At 32.0% G+C, this 22,994-nt stretch overlaps 4 protein-coding genes across 4 annotated transcripts; 2 read left to right on the top strand and 2 right to left on the bottom strand.

Moving 5' to 3' along the window:
* Positions 1–12,771: 12,771 nt before the first annotated feature.
* On the bottom strand, positions 12,772–14,046 carry HO133_001923 (uncharacterized protein; the record flags this gene model as incomplete). Its single annotated transcript, XM_037292851.1, has 1 exon — positions 12,772–14,046. One exon carries the CDS (start codon positions 14,044–14,046, stop codon positions 12,772–12,774), a length of 1,275 nt encoding a protein of 424 aa, XP_037151390.1.
* A 1,357-nt stretch (positions 14,047–15,403) lies between these two features.
* HO133_001922 (uncharacterized protein) lies at positions 15,404–15,938 on the bottom strand (the record flags this gene model as incomplete). The annotated part of the gene is made up of 3 exons (XM_037292850.1): positions 15,404–15,406; positions 15,473–15,877; positions 15,936–15,938. 3 exons carry the CDS (start codon positions 15,936–15,938, stop codon positions 15,404–15,406), a joined length of 411 nt encoding a protein of 136 aa, XP_037151389.1.
* Positions 15,939–16,265: 327 nt separating this feature from the next.
* On the top strand, positions 16,266–18,003 carry HO133_001921 (uncharacterized protein; the record flags this gene model as incomplete). The annotated part of the gene is made up of 3 exons (XM_037292849.1): positions 16,266–16,278; positions 16,349–17,565; positions 17,614–18,003. 3 exons carry the CDS (start codon positions 16,266–16,268, stop codon positions 18,001–18,003), a joined length of 1,620 nt encoding a protein of 539 aa, XP_037151388.1.
* An 894-nt stretch (positions 18,004–18,897) lies between these two features.
* On the top strand, positions 18,898–19,496 carry HO133_001920 (uncharacterized protein; the record flags this gene model as incomplete). Its single annotated transcript, XM_037292848.1, has 3 exons — positions 18,898–18,977; positions 19,028–19,381; positions 19,472–19,496. The coding sequence occupies 3 exons, from the start codon at positions 18,898–18,900 to the stop codon at positions 19,494–19,496; spliced, it is 459 nt and encodes a 152-aa protein (XP_037151387.1).
* Positions 19,497–22,994: the final 3,498 nt, after the last annotated feature.

Genomic DNA, 22,994 nt, shown 5'->3' with positions numbered 1-22,994 from the left:
GCGCTAAAAGAGAAGTTTCGAAATTATAAAATTAGTTAATTTTTAATAATAATAAATCTCGCGTAAAGTTTAAGCTATAGCTTATATTAGTTATATATAATAAATATAATAATAATTAAAAAAATATATTATCTAATTTTTATTAACGCTTTAATACTATTAAAGTAGAGGCGATATTCATTAAAATAGAGATAATATCTATTAAAGTAATAATAATAGCGATTAAAGTAATAATAATATCTAATAAAATCTTTATTTTAATACTATATTTAGCACTCTAAAATAGTATTAGCTTTTTCGAAGAGTTATTAATAATAGATTAAGTGTATATAAATTAAGCTCTTTACGTAATTTATCTATATATTAATTTAAAGTTATTAAAAGATAAAAAATAAATATATAATTTAACGACTACGTTATACTTTTAATATTACTATAATAATATTAAATTATTTAAATAGAAGTTTAATATATAAAGAAGATAGTCTAATAATAAGAAGAATTAATATAAAAAAAAAAGTTTTAGAGGGGAAGAAGAGGAGAAGAAAAGCTTAAATATCTATCGCGTATATTAAATTTTTAAATTACTTTATATTATCTAACTTAAATTAAATATTAATAAAGCGCTTTTTTTTTAATTTTAAAGATTTAAATTTAAGTAAATTACGCTTATTAAGCGTTATTATTTAATATAATCTTAGCTACTTCTATAATAATTATAATTATTATTATAATTTATATAAATTAAAAGATAAAAGATCTAAGAGAGTGAGCTAGTAAATAATTATTTTTATCTAATTTAATTAGCGCTAAATTATTATAACTTATTAAAATTTTCGTATATTTTATTCTTACTTTCTTATCTTTAAGTCTTATTATCTTTATAAAAATAATTATTCTTTAAGTCGAACTTTATAATAATATACTTAAAATAACGCGCGATATATACTCTTTTTATTTCTAATATTAATACTTATTAGAATTAATATACTTTTTAATAAAATAAATTTTAATTAAAATTAAGAATAGCTTAATATTTATAGATATTTATATAAGCCCTTTAATTCTTTTATATATATTTATTAATTTATCTTTTTATAATAATTAAAGTAGAAAAGATTAAATTTAATAATTTATTATAATAAATATTAAATATTAATAATAATAGCGATATTAAAGAGTTTTAATATAAGTTAATTAGATAATAATTAGACTTTTAATTAAAATAAAAAATAAAAAATAAGCTTAATTAAAATAAAAATATTAAGAGATTATAATAGCGAATAAATATATTTATATTTAAAAAGAAATTAATTAAGAAAGTAAAGAAAGTTAATATTTTAATTATTAATTATATTATAATTATTAAAAAATATAAAGTTAAGTATATTAATATATTATTATTATAATAAAAGTAAGCTTTTAAATAAATTAGATAAGATATAATAGATAAGTAATAAATAATTTCTAATTCTAATTATTATTCTAGTAGATTTATATTTTAATAATATTATATAAAAAAAGTACGCGAGCGTAATTACGAAGAAGTCTAAAGTTTCGCTTATTATATAAATTATTATATATATAAATAAAGATAAAAATTTAGATTAAAAGAAAATAGATAATATCGAAATTAAATAAAATATAAGTATTAAGAATAATTCTATTATATACGCTAATAATTAAATAAATCTTATCTTTTAAGCTATTTAAGAATATAATATAGAATTTAATAATAAGCGCTATCGTAGTTTAGATATAATAATATTAATACGCTAATTAATAAGTATCGAGTTATTATAGAAATCTTAAAATATTAAGCGCAATTATATCTAAAAGATAAAATTATAGATTTTTACTTATATATAATTAATCTAATATATAATAATAAAAAGTTTACTATAAAAGCTACGCTATTTAAGTCAATATTTTAATCTTAATTATTATTATTACTATTATATAAGTAGCGTAAAGCCATCTCTTATTTAAATATATCTAATTTTTAATTCTAATTATTATTATAGATATTATTAATTTATTCTAGAATTATTAAATATACTTTTATATACTTTCTATATTTAATCTTTTTTTTATATATCGCGAGAAAATAATTTAAAGAAATATAGCTTATTATATTAAGCTATAATACTTTTAAGAGAATATTAAGAAATATATTAACTTTTCTAAATTAGCGATTTAATAAAAAGACTATAATTATAATACGTATAATTTTATATTAGATAGCGATATCGAAAATATATAATAAGCGTATAAAATTATCGTTAATGATTTTAATTATAAAGTGTCGACGGATTTCGCGCGGTTAATATTAGAGAAAGATAAGCTTTTCTTATTATTAGTAAATATAGCTCGCTTTCTTTTATATATATAGAGTAATAAAATATAATTATATTTAATTTTATATCTTATTAATTTAGCGTAATTATTAATTAGAATAATAATTAGAATAGTTATTTCTAAATATAGAAATTTTAATCGAGATATCTTATATATATATTATTTTATAATATAATATTATAGATATATTATATTATAGAATATTCTATTAAGATTCTATACTATATTAGATATAAGATTATATAAATCTTAATAACTTATATTATATTAGAGTATAATATAATAGATTAATATCTTATATTATATTATATCTTTTCGACTAGTAAGTATATTTAATATATAGAAAAGATATTAAAAAAACTTCGATAAACTAGTCTTTATCTTAATATTAATAAATATAACTTTTATATTATTAGAGTTAAATATTTAGAATTAATTATTATAATAAAAGAAGTTAAAATAAATATAAAGAAAATTAAGATTATTACTTAATAGAAGAAATTTAAATATATTAAAAATATATAAGTATTTCTAAAATTCGCTAATTTCTATTAAAAATTTATTATAAAATACTCTAAAATCGTTATATCTTTAATAAATCTTACTTATACTTAATAGAAGAAAGACTTTATTTATTTATAAGCCTAAAAATATCTTAAATAACTTATTTTTAAAATGCTTAAGAAAGCTTTTACTACTATCTTTATACTTATTTACTTTAATTTAAATAAAAAGACTTAACTAGAAATAAACGTATTTAATTTTATAATTATTACTATTCTATTATAAGAAGATAAAAATAAAATATTTAAATTTATAATATTTTTTTTTAAAAAGATATCTTCTATAAAGTATAATTATAATATCTATAATAAGAAACTTATAACTATAATATAAATCTTTAAAAAATAATATTCTAAACTAGCTAATACCCTTATTAAAGATCTTATTAAAATTATTTTAAATTATAAAAACTTATAATACTTTATATTCTTTAAATAACTTAACTCTTATTAAATAAAATAAGCGAAGTTTCTTTTTAAATTTAATTTCTATATTATTTATCGCTTAAGAAAATAAAGTATTAAATCTAATAATCTTATTTAACGAGTAAGAGATCTATTTAAAAATAAGAATAATAATTATACTTATTATTAATATTATATAATTCTTAAAAATAATAATCTTAATAAAGATATTAAGAATATTATATATCTTATTATTATACTTCTAGATAATATAAGAAAAAGTATTATCGCTCTAGCTATAATATTATATAAACTTAATAAATAAAATAATATTAATAATAAAGAGTTTAATAAAGAATTATTATTAAAAATCTTAATAGAGACTTCTTAAGAGAAGTCTATAGAAGAATTAAGAGAAGTCTTTACTACTAATACTTCTAAATTATTATATTATATATTAAATACTTATAATTATAATAATATCGCTTAAAAAATTATTTAATTAAAAATATCTAAATAGAGAAAGTTATTATTTAAAATAATTAAAAATAATCTTAAGCTAAAATTAGATAATTATTATCTTTATAACGAGTTATTATATATTAATAATAGATTATATATATTAAATATTCTTAAATTATAAACTAAGATTATTAGAGATATTTACGATTTTTTACTTAAAGACTATATTAATAAATTATTAATTTATAATAAATTAAATAAATACTACTATTAATTAAGAATAACGGATTTTATTATTCGCTATATTAAGAGTTACTATATTTATAAGAGATCTAAAACTTATAAAAAGAATAAATAAGATCTTTTTAAATCTCTATCTATTTTCGAATAATATTAATAAAATATTTCTATTAACTTTATTATTTTATTATCTATCTATCTTAATGTTACAATTTTAACGATCTTACGATCTTATTTATATTATAGCTTAATTAAACTTAGCGTATTAAGATCTTTTAGTCTTTCTATCTTATTACAAAGCTTATATTTATAATAATCCTATATAGATAATATTCTCTTTATACTATAATATAGAGTTATTATATATACTATTAAGTTTTTAATATAATACTATCTATCTTTCTTTTAAAATAATAGCGATCTATTTATTAATTATATTAAATATATAATTAAGAAAAGAATATATTATTAAGAAGTTAGTAGTTATAGCTAAAGGAGCTTACTACTCGAAAGATTATTTAAAAGAAAATCTTCTATTTATATAAAGACTAATTTAATTAGATTAAATAAGAATTTAAAGAAAATAAATATCTTTAATATATTAAAAGAAATAAATTTTAAATTAAATCTTCTTTATATATTTACTAGTTTAATATTAGCTATATATCTCTTAATTTTAAATTTAAATAATACTTAAAGTTAAATTATTATAAATAAATTATAGATATATTATTATTTAAAAGAACTTAAGAACTTTAATAAGAAGATTCTAAATATTAGTAAAGCTAGATTATTTATATAATATAAGAAAAAGCATTTTATCTCTAAAAAATATATTATTAAATTTAATTTAAATTATATCGAAGTATAATTTATAAATATTATTAAAAAAGAGTTAATTATAATCTTTATATTTATCGTTAACTCGTAGAACTTTATAAAAAGCGCTATTAATATTTCTAATACTTAATATAATAAACTAAAGATTTTAATAAAGAGCTTTCGAACTATTAATCGCAATATTAAGATATTTTAATAATAAAATAAAGAACTTAACTAGAATATCGCTTATACTAAAATAAAGATATTAATAATTATTATCTAGCTAAATAATAGTAATAACTAATTATTTTATAAGCGAGAAATTAATAATAGACTTCGAGATTTATATAATAGATATTATATTAATACTATAAAACTTATTAAAGAAAATAAAAAATTTAAGTAAGACTTAAAGTGTAAAGAGTAATAGTTAAAGAAGTAATAATCTTATATATTAACTAATTTAAAAAATTTCAATAAGAAAGATATAGAGGTTATATCTCGTTAGCCGAGTATTTCTATTAATAGTATTTATCAAAATTTACGCTATATCTCTATTACGAATTATATAAAGAATATAGAATTAAATAAATGATACTTCGATATTCTAAATTTCTATAATATTAATAATCGAAATAAGTAAAATAACTAGCGTTAATATCTTAAAGCGAAATTTAGATAAAGCGTTATAATCTTTCTTATTAAACTTAAGAAAATCGATTATATATAAAACTATTATAAGTTTACTACGTATAACTTCATTAAAATAAGAGTAGATAAAGATATCTTAGACTTATACTAAATTATTTAAGAAATAATTAATAAATTAGATAATATATTTAAAATATATAATAAGATTACTAAATTAAATACTAAGATATTTAATTTTAAATTTAATATAAGAGTAATAGATAAGAAGGAATTATTCGAGAACTTCTACGTATAATTCTTTATAACTATTACTCTCTTAAGATTTATTAATATTTATAAGATATTTAATCTAAAACGATTAATCTTTATATATCTAAAATATTAGATTTTAAAATAATCTTTCGATACTTTTTAAAAATTAATTATTTTTCTATAAGTATTAAATATAGATTTTCGAGTTATTAATAATATATTAGATTTAAAGAGTAAGAAAGAAATTAATAAAACTAATAAAAACTCTATTCCCTTAAATAATTAGCGTAATACTTTCTTTATTAAAAGAAATAATAATATTATTATTAAAAATTCTCATATATGAGGATATAAGTATTTTAAATTATTAATAAATAGAATTTAAAAAGAAGATAGATATTTTAAGTATCTAAAGATTAAATATTATTTTAATAATAATAGTATTTTATATAAGAATATAGATTTATTAATAAAAGAATAAGTTAATATAATTCTAAAAGCTATCAATATTAAAAAGAACATTCTCGTCGAATTATTATAAAAATTAAAAAACTAAATATCTTTAGTTAAGTCGCTATTAAACATCTAAAAATCTTATATATAAGAATTAAAGAGTTAGAAATAGAAAGAATACTCGCTTTTATCTCTCTATCCGCGTATATTATTATTATTAAAGTTTCTTTATAGAATAAATATTAATTAGACTTTTATAGAAAGATTATTATATTAATAAAATAGATTAAGATTAATTATCTCTTAAATATCGAAGCTTTAATATTAAGCTTTATAAATATATCTTTTATTAAAATAAATAAGTTACTTAAAGTAGTATTAATATAATTCTATAGATTACGACTAGTCGATAATAAATCTATCTCTATCTTTAATATTATATATATAATCTTAATAAAACTTATCTTAAAAGATTATATAGAAGAACTTTAATATTTAATTATCTTATTAGAATAATTTAATATTATTTTAGAAATATTATAACTAGAATAGTATAATCCTTATATATTCTTTAAATCTAAAACTATTATATTTAATTTAGATTATTATATATTTAACTATTTATTATATAATAAATCTATTATTATTTAGAGTAATAATAAGTCTTTAAGAAAGAACTTAAATTATATAGTAAAGATTATATTTAAGAAAAAGAATATAGTAGAGATCTTCGCCTATATCTTTATTAAGATAATTAAAAAATTAGAGAATTAAGTTATTATTATATAGTCTTAAGACTTCGAATAATTTTTTAATTTTATTAATAAGAAAGCGAAGTTTATTATTAACGTCGCCGTTATTATAATAGAAGATTATAAGAAATTCTTTTATAAGCTAAGAAAGAAACCTTTAACTATAAAATAGCTATAAAAATAAGTTTTTATAATATATTATAAATAGCTAGATATTTAGAATCTTATTAAAATTAATAAACTTCTTATTTATCGCTTTATTAATTATAAAATATATTTTAAAAAAAAAGTTATTTTATTATTAAAAAGAGCTTATAGACTCTTTAGAGATTAGATATTAGTTATAAAGAAATATATTAATAAGATATTAAGAAAAGACTATATTAGATTAAATACTTCTCTCTATATAATATCTATTCTAATTATAAAGAAACTCGATAGAGAACTTAGATTATACGTAAACTATAGAGTTCTTAACGCACTTATTATTTCTAATTAAAATACTTCTTTATTAATTAAAGAGATTCTTACTAAATTATACGCGATAAGAATATATAGTAAATTCGATATTATAGCCGCTTTTAACGAAATTAGAGTAAAAAAGAATTATAAGAAAAAAATTATATTCTTTACTCGATATAGTCTATTCGAATATATAATAATATCTTTCGAATTATATAATACTCTTATTACTTTTTAGATATTTATTAATAATACCTTATATAAATATCTAAATATATTTTATATTACTTATCTAGACGATATTCTTATTTATAATAATATTAAAGATAAGTATATTTAATATATAGAAAAGATATTAAAAAAACTTCGATAAGCTAGCCTCTATCTTAATATTAATAAATATAATTTTTATATTATTAAAATTAAATATTTAGAATTAATTATTATAATAAAAGAAGTGAAAATAGATATAAAGAAAATTAAGATTATTACTTAATAAAAGAAATCTAGATATATTAAAGATATATAAGTATTTCTAAGATTTACTAATTTCTATTAAAAGTTTATTACGAAGTATTTTAAAATCGTTATATTTCTAATAAATTTTATTTATACTTAATAGAAGAAAGACTTTATCTATCTATAGATTTAAGAGTATTTTAAATAACTCGCTTTTAAAATACTTAAAAAAGCTTTTACTACTACCTCTATATTTATTTATTTTAATTTAAATAAAAAGACTTAGCTAGAAATAAACGTATTTAATTTTATAATTATTATTATTTTATTATAAGAAGATAAAGATAAAGTACTTAGATCTATAATATTTCTCTTTAAAAAGATATCTTCTATAGAGTATAATTATAATATTTATAATAAGAAACTTATAATTATAATATAAGTTTTTAAGAAATAATATTCTAAGCTAGCTAATATCTCTATTAAGAATTTTATTAAAGTTATTTTAAATTATAAAAATTTATAATACTTTATATTCTCTAAATAATTTAACTTTTACTAAGTAAGATAAACGAAGTTTCTTTTTAAATTTAACTTTCGTATTATTTATCGTTTAGAAAAATAAAGTATTAAATCTAATAGTCTTATTTAACGAGTAAGAGATTTATTTAAAAATAAGAATAATAATTATATTTATTATTAATATCGTATAATTTTTAAAAATAATAATCTTAACGAAGATATTAAGAACGCTATATATTTTATTATTATACTTTTAAATAATATAAAAAAAAGTATTATCTCTCTAATTATAATATTATATAAATAAAATAAATAAAATAATATTAATAATAAAAAGTTTAATAAAGAATTATTATTAAAGGCTTTAATAGAGATTTCTTAAGAGAAATTTATAGAAAAATCGAGAGAAGTCTTTACTACTAATATTTCTAAGTTATTATATTAAATAAAAAACGCTTATAATTATAATAATATCGCTTAAAAAATTATTTAATTAAAGATATCTAAATAGAGAAAGTTATTATTTAAAATAATTAAGAATAATCTTAAATTAAAATTAAGTAATTATTATCTTTATAATAGATTATTATATATTAATAATAGATTATATATATTAGATATTCTCGAATTATAAATTAAGATTATTAGAGATATTTATAATTTTTTACTCGAAGGCTATATTAATAGATTATTAATCTATAATAAATTAAGTAGATACTACTATTAGTTAAGAATAATAAATTTTATTACTCGCTATATTAAGAGCTATTATATTTATAAGAGATTTAAAACTTATAAAGAGAGTAAATAAGATCTTTTTAAATCTCTATTTATTCTCGAATAATATTAATAAGATATTTTTATTAACTTTATTATATTATTATCTATCTATCTTAGATATAGACGCTTTTATTAATATATTATAATAATTATAAATAGACTTAATAAAAAGAAGAAATTCGTTCTTTTAAACTTCTTAGAAGTAAAGATAGTAATTTAAATCTTTATCGAATTTATATAACGAGAGAAAGGATATTTATTTACTATTATCTCCGATCGAGATATTTAATTTATAATATATTTCTAAAGAAGACTATACGAAAGAATTAGAATTAAATTTAAACTTTCTATTATATTTTATCTTAAAACTAATAGATAGATAGAGAACGCTAACGCTATTTTAAAGTAATATCTTAGAGCTTATATTAATTATAATTAAGATAATTAGATAAATTTATTATTAATAGTAAAGTTCGAAATAGATTTTAATAAGAATATCTTATCGAGCGTATTATTATTTCTTCTTATTAAAGAATATATTCCTCGCTTAAGAATAGAATCTCTTATTCTTTAAAATTAATCTACTAATTAAAGAGCGAAGAGAGATATTAAATTAACTAATAAATTTATTAAAAAGATAGATATTATAAAAAATTATCTAAAAAGTTAACTCGAATAATTATAAGCTTTATAGAAAAAGTAAGCTAATTATTACCGACTTTTAATATTAAAATTTAAAGTCGAAGATATAGTTATACTTAATAGAAGAAATATTAAAATTATATACTCTAGCAAATTACTAAATTATAAGAATTTCAAATCGTTTAAAATTATTAAAACTTTAAATAATTTCGCTTATAAGTTAGAACTCCCTATTTTCATAAATAATATCTACTCTATCTTTTATTTATAGCTATTATATCTTAATAATAGCGATTTATTATTAAAATAAATTAAGTCTTCGTCGTCTTCTATTAATATTAATAAAGAAAATAAAATTTATAATATTAAAGAAATAGTTTAATCTAAATTAGATAAATAAAAAAATAATTCTTTAACTAGTAAGAGAGGATATCTAATATATAAAATTAAGTATAAAGATTCTAAAATTAAGAAAAATTTATTCTAATAATTATTTATAAATATAGTAGAATATTCAGATCTAATAGCAGATTTTTATTATTATTATCTCGAGGTTATTAATCCTCATTTATTATTTAAAAGATCTTTAAAATAGTTTTCTCTATTAGCGCTATTAATTTATAGTAGCTATATCGATTTATAAGAAGACTCTAAACTCGTTATAGAATACTAAATTAATATACTTAAGAATATTACTTCGTATACGTTTAGATATACTTTTTATAAGATCGGTATCTACTATATAGTAATTATCGCTGAAGTTTTAAATTGAAGGGGGGGGTAATATTACGATTTTAACGACCTTATAATCTTACTTATATTATAGCCTAATTAAACTTAATATATTAAGACCTTTTAATCTTTCTATCTTATTATAAAGCTTATATTTATAATAATTTTATATAAATAGTATTCTCTTTATATTATAATATAAAGTTATTATATATATTATTAAGTCTCTAATACTTAAATATAAATATTTTTATTAATATATTATAATAATTATAAATAGACTTAATAAGAAGAAGAAATTTATTTTTTTAGACTTTTTAGAAGTAAAGATAGTAGTTTAAATCTTTATCGAATTTATATAATAAGAGAAAGAATATCTATTTATTATTATCTTTAATTAAAATATTTAGTTTATAATATATTTCTAGAAAAAACTATATAAAAGAATTAGAATTAAATCTAAACTCTTTATTATATTTTATTTTAAAATTAATAAATAAATAGAGAACGCTAACGCTATCTTAAAGTAATATCTTAAAATTTATATTAATTATAACTAAGATAATTAAATAGATTTATTATTAATAATAAAGTTTAAAACTAACTTCGATAAGAACGCTTTATTAAATATATTATTATTTCTTTTTATTAAAAAATATATTTCTTATTTAAAAATAGAATTCTTTATTTCTTAAGATTAATTCGCTAATTAAAAAGTAAAAAGAGATATTAAGTTAATTAATAGATTTATTAAGAAGATAAATATTATAAGAAATTATCTAAGAAGTTAATTTAAATAATTACGAGTTTTATAGAAGAAATAAGCTAATTATTATTAACTTTTTATATTAAAATTTAGAGTTAAAGATATAATTATACTTAATAAAAGAAATATTAAAATTATATATCTTAATAAATTATTAAATTATAAAAATTTTAAATTATTTAGAATTATTAAAACTTTAAATAATTTCGCTTATAAATTAGAACTCTCGACTTTTATAAATAATATTTATTCTATTTTTTATTTATAGCTATTATATCTTAATAATAGCGATTTACTATTAAAATAGATTAAGTCTCTACTATCTTTTATCAATATTAATAAAAAAAGCGAAATTTATAATATTAAAGAAATAGTTTAATTTAAATTAAATAAATAAAAAAATAATTTCTTAACTAATAAGAGGAGATATTTAATATATAAAATTAGATATAAAGATCTTAAGATTAAGAAAAATTTATTCTAATAACTATTTATAAATATAGTAAAATATTTAGATCTAATAATAGATTTTTATTATTATTATCTTAAGATCGTTAATCTTTATTTATTATTTAAAAGATCTTTAAAATAATCTCTTTTATTAGCGCTATTAATTTATAGCAACTATATTAACTTATAAAAAAATCTCGAACTTATTATAATATATTAAATTAATATATTTAAGAATATTACTTTATATACGCCTAGATATACTTTTTATAAAATCGATATCTACTATATAATAGTTATCGCCGAAGCTTTAAATTAAAGAAGAAGATAATATCACGATTTTAATAATCTTACTAACCTTATTTATATTATAACTTAATTAGGCTTAGCGTGTTAAGGCCTTTCGGCCTTTCTATTTTGCTATGAAACTTATACTTGTAATAATCCTATATAGATAGTATTCTCTTCATACTACAATACAGAGTTACCACACACACCATTGAGTCCCTGACAGTGGGATAAGGCAATGGCACGGGTTCGCATGATGATATGAGAGAAGAATCATGTAGTAGAAAATCATGGCGGAGCTTTGGTTACAAAGATAAACTGCAACCGATAGAATTGCAGCCTTGAGCCGTGAAGTACAGTACCATCGTTGGCCGCAGCCTCCGATCTAGCGATCGGCATAGATAAGTTCTTCGATGCCAGATGCTCTTCGAGCCAAATAGCAGGAAATCCGTGCAGCCAGTGAGCGTCCATCAAGTGTCCGGCTCCTCTATCTCAATATTGGTAAAGGAAAAGACTAGGTGACATGCCCAGTCCGTTTAGAACGCTTGACTCCTGGAGGATTTGCAAGAGGCGTTCAAAACATGCATGAAACTTTCCGCTAGTCGAAGTCATTGATTGACATCCGACAGAATTGCTTAAGAGCGTCAATGAACGCCCATACTTCCTGCAAATGCCAATCGAGTCCTCCTGTGGTATCTCTCATGATCAAACATTAGATCAAGTCGGTGCAGCTTACATCCATGGACTCCCCCGGCGGAAGCTTTAAAGCAGAATGATCGGGCGAAGCCGCGGGAGTTGGCAAAGGTGCAAGTACTGTCGAAGCCAGGCCTGGCCTTTTGAAGTCTGGTGGAGGACTTGCCCAAGCAAAGTCCAGATACTCTCCAAGGACCTTTCGTATCCCAGTAGCCAATTCTTGAACCTGCTTCTGCCTCGACAGACTCCAAACCCGATCTCTGGAGCCTCGGCCAGACTCGACGGCAGTGTGTTCACCTCCTTCAAGGCCGTCAAGTATACTTCTCCAGACGCGCATCGTTTCGTTCAGCTCGTCCACGTTGCTGACACCCATGACACTTACTCCGAGCTTGGGAGCATTCGGCTTAACCTGCTCTCGTCGCCATGCTATTCCAGAGGCTGGATCGCCCTTCGAACCAACAGGCTCGCCTTCCCGCATCCAGACTTCTAATGCGAAGCGTATAGCGACTTTCTCGATCCGATTATCTTGCTGGTCACACCAATCGCTAGCTTTCTGTATCACGGTCCGCAACTCACTAGGAGACGGATGGAAGTCGCCCTGAGCGCCGATGGGTACACCTGTACGGCGCAGCAGCCCCATACCGAGAACGGAGGCATTTGGAACTACACTGACCCCTGCGGCCTTCAGCCTAGGAAGAGCGACTGAGCTGAGCCTTGTGTTTTGTAGGGTAAAATTGGCGTACGACATGACTGCGTCCAAAGGCTCGCCAGTCCGTTCAAGGATTATCTCTGCAAGTTCACAAAGTGTGGCCACTGGGTAGCCAGATATTCCCACGTACTTTATCCGGCCAGTCTCATCTCGTATCCTCCGGAGTTCTGTAATCGCTGTGAGGACCTCCTCTGGAGTGACGAACTCGACGTCGTGGCAGTAGACGACATCAAGGTACTTGGTATGTAGGTGATCAAGACTTCTCTGTACGCTACGTCGTACCCAAGGGGCTGAATAGTCGAATTCAGCGCCAGCGATGCGCCCGACTTTGGTGAGGAGGAAGTAGTCGCGGCGGGGGAAGTTCTCGTGGACAAATGGGGTGTTGAGCGCTTTTCCAAGCAATTCTTCAGCCGGGCCGTAATAGGGAGAGGTGTCGAAGGCGCGGACTCCCAAGGAGAGGGCGCGGTGGACTATGCCTGTGGTTGGCAGTGCATAAGGGTCTGGATTGTATTGATCATTGAAGGTAGCTGTTCCACAGATGAGTGGTGGAAGTAGGGTCGACAGGGGAGGCGAAGTTTGAGGCATGATTGGGCTAGTGCCTGGATTTATAGAGAAGGAATGCTTAAAGCTGCGAGAGTAGGGAAGAGGTAGAACTGGCACGAGTTAATGAGTAGAAGAAGGATGGAAGCAAGGAGATGAGTGGGTGCTTTTTGTAGCCCAGCCGGGGTTCAGAGAAGCTCTGACTCGACACTGATTGCAATTCACTTCTCGCGGGTGGCAGCGCGACGAAATGAATCGACGTGAAATGAAAATCCGAGGCCTAATGGCCAGGGTCCGAGGGGTCTTCGGGCGGATCGCGCCATACTTGGTCTATGACGCTTAGACTTGCTATTAGTAATGCTCAGTCCGCTTATCTGACTTTCGCAAAGGCAAAGCTCAGCGTGTCGGACAGACTGTACGGGCTGAGGCGTTGAATAGACAAAGGGGGATGCTTGACTGTTGAGAGGTTCAGGATGTTTGCGGGAGTCAACCTTACCTAGCTGGACTAACCGCGATGGCGATAAAGGACTCGCTAGCGCCATCAAAACCCTATCACTGCTACTATCTTACATACGCACGCTACGGTCCCTGCAGCGGATCGAAGGTTCGATATGATTCTGAAAGGGAATGATCGTCAAATCTCTATCTTGACCGTCGCGTTTCATGCGTCTTAACCATCGCTTACTCGTTGCTCAGCCCGGGTAGCGGTCAAGAAACGAGAGAAGTCGTGCCGGGTTGACTGGCTATGCTTGCTGCTCACAGTGTGAGAGACGGCATGATATCTATTGCGCCATTCCATCACCACGAGGCTGAGAGCAACATGTCCGAGGGGTCCTTCAATCAAGGGGCGTTTCCAGGCGAGGCTTAGCTGGGTTCGTGAGTCAGGTAAAGTAAATGATAGCGTGACCTGGAGCATGGAGATCTCAGCGTCGAGGACAAGAGCGTCAGCTTGAGCTTATATTCTTGAAAATGAAAAGGAAAAACCAAAAAGGAAAAAAAAAAGAAGAAATTAGAAAGACCAGTCTCGATGAGGATTCATTGTTTCATTCTTGATCATTTGCGTGCATTGGTGACACGATCTGAGCCAGACCACCTGCCTGCCTTTTAAATGTCAAGAGACCCTCCGGTGAGGAGTGGTTGGTTTTGAGTATGGATCTCAAATTCGACATGGTGGGGACATAGCTGTCACAAGCCATGATGAGAAAGAAGATGACCCGGAGCAAGGCCCTGAAACCGCAATTCACAACGCCAAAAGCAGCCGTTGAGTGCCCCAGTAGAGTAGAAATGCCACAAACACCTGGCTATGCATGACCACACGCATTGCCGCCGAATCAAAGCCGGCTTGATCCCGAGGACTGCCCTCAGCGACCCGTACGTAGGGATTGATGAGCAGATACTCGCTTCACTAGTATCCCATCTTTAACATTTGCATCTTGCCCAGAGAGAGTCGATGTCATCGGTCCTTCCATACCTTGGGCTTCCATCCCTCTCTCAGCTCCGCCTCCCTCTCCACAGCCTCTGTCGCTTCCCTAACCTCCAGCTCTATCCTTTCCCGCGCTCGCAATATCTTGCTTTGGAGATAGAAACTTCCCCCCTTAGTCGGCTCATTCCTATCAAACATAGTCCTGAATCTCTCCATCACATTGTTCATATCCGTTTTCCCGCCTTGTAGTGGCTTGACGTTGAGAATCTTGCATGCTTCATCGAGGGTGAGACCGGAGGAGGCGAAACTGTTGGCAGTACCGGGACCACTGGTATTGGCACCTGCTGCCCGAGAATGTTGGGAGGATGCTGCGGCTTGTCTGTAGGCTTCGGCGAAAGCGCGACCTAGGACTCTGGTGCCTGTGAAGATAATTTGGGTGATGATGCGGTGCGCCTTGTGATCATCAGCATCGCTTCGTGCTGGAGAGAGTACCCTCGCCGGCATAACAAACCATGAGTCGCAACTCAACCCCTTTGCAATTAGCACACAGTAAAGTCGTTAGATATTATGACATTCATGTTGAGGAGACGGGCAATAAGCGGCGAATAGAGGCAGTAACAGTTTTTAGAGGACCCCATCTGACCCCCTGCGAATACCATAATTGCTTGGCACACTAGCACATGACGATTGGCATGGCTTGGTTTCTCATGAACCATTGTTTCTCATCACACTTTACGTGGTTGGATTTACGTATATACTTTCGAGGGAAGGAGCGCTAGAGGATCCTGCAATATGATAACACATCTTCCAGATCCAATATCCCTAAGCTGTATGGGTTTGCATGGCTGCGTTTGGTATGTTGGTTCGGGCATCTGCGTGAACTCTCACCTTCTTTTTCGTTACGCCTTGACTGAAATGAATCAGAAACTCCTTGGATAGCGGAGATGAATTCATCACCAGCACGAGGGTCGGAGACTGGATCAGGAAAATCCAAGGACGACCTCAATCCTCCTACCACAGCTGCCTTCTCTCCAACATCGGGAATTTCCTCCCCAGCCACCAGACAGCGGTCTACTATTGTGGTACACCGAAAGTCGCCCTTGCTCATAGCGACACCGCCGACCATCACTCGAGCCCTTGCCTTCTCTCACCCATTCCTGCTGCCTCTGAATCAGATCGTGGGCCTAATTACATGGACGAGTGGAGACCCGTGGGAAAGCTTTCTCGTTATTGCAGGCTTCTGGGTCATTACAACCTATGGGGATATAATCATAAGATACGCAGGGCCCCTGATGGTCGTGGTATTTGTCATCTTGGGAATGTACTCGAGGAGATATTCTCCTCTGTCTTCGAGTGGGTGGACTGGGGAGAAGCGCAAAGATCCCAAAGAGAAGTCGGAGGGCAACATGAAACATCAAAAGAGTCTTGATGAGATCGTAGAGACTCTGACAGTATTTACTTCAAGGTGTAATATATTGCTTGAACCGTTCATGCAGCTTACAGACTTCCTCTCGACACAACGCACGGCAACATCAGCCACCACAAGACCTGCTCTTACTACCCTTTTCATACGCATTCTTTTCATCTCACCTCTGTGGATTGGTCTAACCCTACCACCGCTTTACATTCTCACTACCCGCCGAGTGATCCTTGTCGTCGGTACAGTCATGCTCAGCTGGCACTCGAGGCCTGCTCGGGTTACTCGCACACTTCTCTGGCGCTCACATTTCATGCGTCGTGTCGTCTCTGTAACTACAGGCTTGACTTTTGGTAATCAGCCTCAAGTACCAGTCACACCCCGCAAAGGGGCCCCTCCTCCACTACCACCGAGGCATAAGAGTCAACATGACGTTGCTAATTCTCTCGCTGCTCATGGTGTCCGTTTCACTTTTGTGGTCTTCGAAAACCAACGGCGTTGGTTGGGTCTTGGATGGACATATTCACTGTTGGCTTATGAGAGGACTGCTTGGACGGATGAGCATCTCAATCCGTCAGATCCCAAAGATAGCTTTCTGCTTCCACACATCGACAATGGCACTGCGAAATGGCATTGGGTTCCAGGCAGTGAGTGGCAAGTCGAAGGCGGTGGGAAGAACAGAGCAACTACTGGTGTCGACGGGTGGATTTACTATGACAACAAGGTCAGTCAAAGTAAAGGCACATGGCAGATAACATGCTAATGAAGATAGTGGAATGATGGCCGTCGTGGCCAAGACGGCTGGGGAAGATATACCCGACGTCGGAAGTGGTATCGAGATGCTGAGCTGGTAGAGACAAGCGGAGGTACTAGACTCGATGGATCCACGGATACCTTGGTTCCACCTGCTTCTGGCTCTGCTGCCCTGGAAGCCTCGCCTGACTATTCGCAAATTACGAAAGACAGCGATGCAAGTAGCAGCCAAGCTAGAAGACGTGGTTTCTTCAGGAAGAATAGCCGAACAAGCGCACATAGCAGCGGCGACTCCTCAGGATCGACCACTTTACGAGGTGATGAGCGTGAGACTCAGCAGCTACCGTTACATCAAGAACGGGATGGATATTGGGGCATCGTAGACGATGCAAAGATGGGCTTGGAGTGAATATGGCTGTACTTACGAAACTACCACGTAATTCTCGTCGCCATCTTTCTCGCACATGTACATACACCGGCCTCTATCGAGAACATACGCCCAGTTATCGCTGATATACCCCATTTCCATCGTGTACTGCGATATCCAACTTCATATAGCCCAAAACGACGAGCTTGTGCAACGAAGTGAGGTTTTCCTCACGAGAGCCTCTTCCTCAAACTGAAACATCTTTTCCCCACTCAATCTGACATCTCTGTCACGATACAGGTAGGTGCTACGAAATGCATCACCAAACCTCCTCCTTAATTCTAATTATCGACCAAGACTTATCTTTCTACATCACAAAATGTATTCACTCGGCTGCGAATCCAGGCCACACAACAAGGTTCACTGCGAGGCTTTGGGCCTACTCTACTGTCAACTTCAGGGGCCACATATCATATGTACAGACAAATTCCTGGTTTGCTTAATAGCTTCCTTAATCTTCTACAACTCACGACTTCATCCTTGCTCTACCTCAACGATAGTTTCTCTCTTCTGTCGTCCAGCCGCTGCTTAGTTGTCTATCCGGCTATCTTCAATTCTTGAGTGATATCATCGTGGACGACGCAATCACAGCTCACAATAATCTTGCATTTCTAATCAATGCTCAGATCGAGCCAACCGACGCTGACATCAGCCGTGAAACCCTCCTGCGGACTGAGTTCACACTCCAGCAGAGACTTACGTGCACCTCGTGCGATGAACATAATGCTGTGTCCTTCACTGCGCCATGCAAACACAGCTATTGCGACGACTGTCTAGCTTCGTACGTGAAGAGCGCTTCCGAGCCCGATGGAAATTTTCCATCACTGTGCTGCAGCCTTTCTATCACACTTCAGTCGTCGCGGACCCATCTCCATCATGATTTGGTCAAACGCTATGAAGAAAAACACGCGGAACAATAACATGATCGATCTAAACTTTGGTTGCAATCATATGACGTGAGTACAGCTCTCGTTTTGTATTTGCCATACGAAATTGAACGTCTCAGGTGCGTACGCAAAGCTGAATTTTGCTACGTGGGCGACAAGGTCTGGAAGAATTGCAATTGTCCACAATTCCACGATGACTACCACGAGGAGTTCCGCGACGACGCTGATGGGTTGGCTGATAGGGTGGCGGTTGGCTACTTACCAGGATATCGCCGTCGCACTGTTTTCAGAGCTGAACGGGCAGTCGAGCGGTATGCCAAACACCTGAGGCAGACCTGGGGGAGGCCAGATCCACGTTCACGGGAAGAGCAATTTCAAGAAGTGCGCGATGAGGTGGAGAACGGATGCGACAATGGCTATTGGCAGCTCATTCGAATGATAAAAGATGAGCCAGGGCACTGCAAGCTTTGCAGGTACGTTGGCCACACGTACGTCTGGCAATGCCTCTTTTGTCCGCTCACCTCGTGCTGGACATGCCACACCGACGCGCCTCCTGGATATAGACGGGAGGAGCCGCAGCAGGCGTGATAGGTTCGTTGGATGAGCAAACAGACAATGCCACAGCTAGCTTGTGGGGTCATCAAAGCCTGAAAGAAGGCATAAATAAGGATCTTGATGCGTGTAATGGCTGGGGAGTTATCATGGAAGCGGACAGACCAATGAGCACGCTAGGCAAGTGAGCTCGAACTCCTGATTGGGCTTATGGGCTTATGGGCTGATAATCCGAGAGCTTGAAAGGACGGGAAGCATCACTACAAGGATCACTAGCCTTCGAAGGGCGCGAAGGCATCACATAGATCAAGCGTGTGACACGGCATTCCACAGACTAGAAAGTAGCGACAGTACGACTCCACCAACACTTCCCAGCCATACGTGTCCCCAACAGCTGCGCACCGCTCTCAACCTTGCAGACGCCAACCCAAGCCCGCATCCTATCCCCCATGTCCCATCCTCTCTGTCCATCCCCGCATCCTCCACCTCGACGTCTCGGCACTGGGCTTAGTGCTGCGTCAGGTCAGCGTCGCTCTTGCAGCAGATGTTGAGCAGACACTTACGCCGCAGCTGCTGCATCCACAGCTCGTGCAGTCACCTTTGCAGGTGGCGCAGCTGGCGCAAGGACAGGGTGCCATTTTGGTAGGTAAGGGGTCGGTAATGTGGGTTGGGGTGGATGGTGTTTGCTATTGTGTGTGCGTGTGGGTTGGTGGATGGTGATTCTGTGGGAGGTGGTGAGGGAAAGAAAGAAAGAAAGGAGAGTGATTTCGGGGGACCGGATATGTCTTATAGGAGTGGTATTTGGGCCGTCATTCCAGTTTACGCACGATCCCCTCCAAGCACAAGTCGCGCACCCTGCGATCGCCGGGATCCATCTCCCACCGCGGACGTGATCGCTGGTTATTGGCCAATGGTAGGGACCAGAGGTAGCAACATTCGGACCTTTTCCTGCGCGGTTTGTCTCCGACGAAGCGGTACCTGCCTGATGGAGTATTTCGGTCTGGGGGGCATTGGTTCAGGAGGGTGGGGTTGTTGGAATCAGCCAATAGGAGGCCAGCATGGCTACACTACTAAGTTCCAAATAGGTGTTGTTACTACTCCTCATGGTGGCAATGACACAAGTGGCAAATAGCCTTAGCGTGGGCTTCACACCATACATAGGTAGTCCACCTCCATCCTTCTTACATACTGTATAGAACATGACAATAGAATAACTATTCTACATGCATATGAGACCACTGAACGCATACATTATCCAATAGGGGTGCATATGCGGAACCAGCACATTGGGACCCTACGAATCGTCCGAGGTCGCACTAGGGGCAAGGCACAGTGAAGCATGTGATGGCGTACTGCAGGATGGGCAGGGGCGTGTGGAATCACGCCTTTGTCTTCCTAGCCGCTAATGAATGTGACCGTCTCCCACTATCTACAGAGGTCTGCACCGAAAGTCCTGCACCCGCACTAGTGCAGCCCTAACCCTACTTTCGGAAAGCGGCCCTGTAGAGGGGAAGCCTAGAAATATCTTCTCACAGCGCATGGATGGGACTTTAGGTACTTCTCTTGGCTTGATAGGGGCATTAAGCCCCGAAACCTGACTAGGGCTAGGTGCGATTCCGAAGAACTCCAGGCGTATTGTCCAGGTAACCCTTTAGGTGGGGCGTTATCCGAAGTCTGAGCGCAAGAGTCTTGGCGGGTGCAGGACTTTCGGTGCAGACCTCTCTATGTGTGTCTCAATCCTCTACACGCGCGTCCGTGCCCATGATATTACATCCCATAACTCCCCCAACATGTTTCTCTCGTCCAGTCTCGCTACGTCTCCATATCCACATCCACATCCCACCCATGCCTCATCTCGATCTTCCCATTCCTACATCCCACACGCCCACCGTCAGCACCCCCCATGACCATGCGCTCGGACCGTGCAACACGCACCTTATTTCATTTGCAGGTGCATTGACCAGAAGGGCAGGCACACGAGGTGCCGCAGCTGCATGAACAACCTGGACCTATTCGCGAACGAGAACTCAGCTGGGAGACCGTGGGGAAAAGACACCGGCGGGATAAAAGGGTGGGGGTGGTTGAGCGTACCCATTTTTGATGGCCGAGGACTTTGAGGGTTTGATATGGTTATTGGTAATGGGTCGCAGATTGGTGCGTGCGCAGGATGAAGGTGTTGAAGTAGTGCTGGTGTGGCGATGGAGAGATGTGTGAATAGCTTTCAATAATGTAAGGTAGAGCTGTTTGAACAAAAGAGGTGGGGAGATGGTGGGGTATTTATGAATGCGGCCGTTCTAGCCGATAAGTTTGCCAAGCAAAGGGGACCCGCCCTAGAATCCTAAATCTGGAAAGGTCCTGAGTGGGCTTTTCCGCCAGAGAGCTTTACCACGTTGGCCGATCTCCATTGCTCCAAGACGCCTGCCTTTGGCCAAAATCTCCGCTGCCTTCACTTGTTATAAAGTACTGATGCAAAGACTGCGTCTAAAGAGCATGATCGGCATAATTCCGCTCTCAAGCGCGGGGATTGTGGGAGAAAGTTTGCTCGATAATGCAGTACGTCGGCGTGTAGCCACGTTCCTTCGAGGACCCCTAGCCTGTTGCTTGGCACGTTTGATCATTCCTTGTCTGATTGCTCCGCGGACCGTGCTCTCGCCTGCGATTGCTCTATTGGTGAGGATAAGGTACCCAATCGATAATAAGTCTGAAGGAATAAGCAAGCAAGTTCTAGCTGCGTCCTCGGCTCTAGGAGACATGAATGCGTTGAGATATCATCGCCGATAGAAACCGTGACTGCTAGATGATAAATATACATCTTTGCAGGAAATCTTTAGAAAATTCCACTAGTCCCATTTGAGGTTTTGGGCACACCGCGACCGTTGAATTACGCAAAACTTTAGGAAACCCACTAGTCCGATTCGAGGTTTTGGGCACACCGCGACCGTTGAATTACGCAAAACTTTAGGAAATCCACCAGTCCCATTCGAGGTTTTGGGCACACCGCAACCGTTGAATTACGCAAAACTTTAGGAAATCCACTAGTCCCATTTGAGGTTCTGGGCACACCGCAACCGTTGAATTACGCAAAACTTTAGGAAATCCACTAGTCCCATTTGAGGTTTTGGGCACACCGCAACTGTTGAATTACGCAAAACTTTAGGAAATCCACTAGTCCCATTCGAGATTTTGGGCACCTTCCATGCATGGTTTAACCTGAAGCTAGCATTCAGTTTCAGGACTCGGAGTTTGACGCGCGCCGACCCGCCAATTTCAACTTTCGCATCAGGTTCGATAATTAGCTGCACCTCTGATGTGAAGTGTTGGCAAAGCCATTAATGTAAGAGAGCATCCCTACGAGTAGATTCTTTGTTTTTGGAGGGAGAGTAAGATGACAACTCGTTGGGGGACACCGTGAGAACTAATCGTGCCACGCACTTAGCTCGTTCCTGGCCACTAGTCGTCAGCTCGTACTCTTGTCAAGCCCATCAATGTCCGACCGCCGTCATTGTCGAGTCTACAACTACACCTAGAGCATTG

This window comes from Letharia lupina (genome assembly GCF_014066315.1).
Source record: "Letharia lupina isolate WasteWater1 chromosome Unknown contig_13, whole genome shotgun sequence".
NCBI lineage: Eukaryota > Fungi > Ascomycota > Lecanoromycetes > Lecanorales > Parmeliaceae > Letharia > Letharia lupina.
Note: the sequence above shows the minus strand (reverse complement) of the source record. Positions and strands in the feature narration are given on the sequence as shown.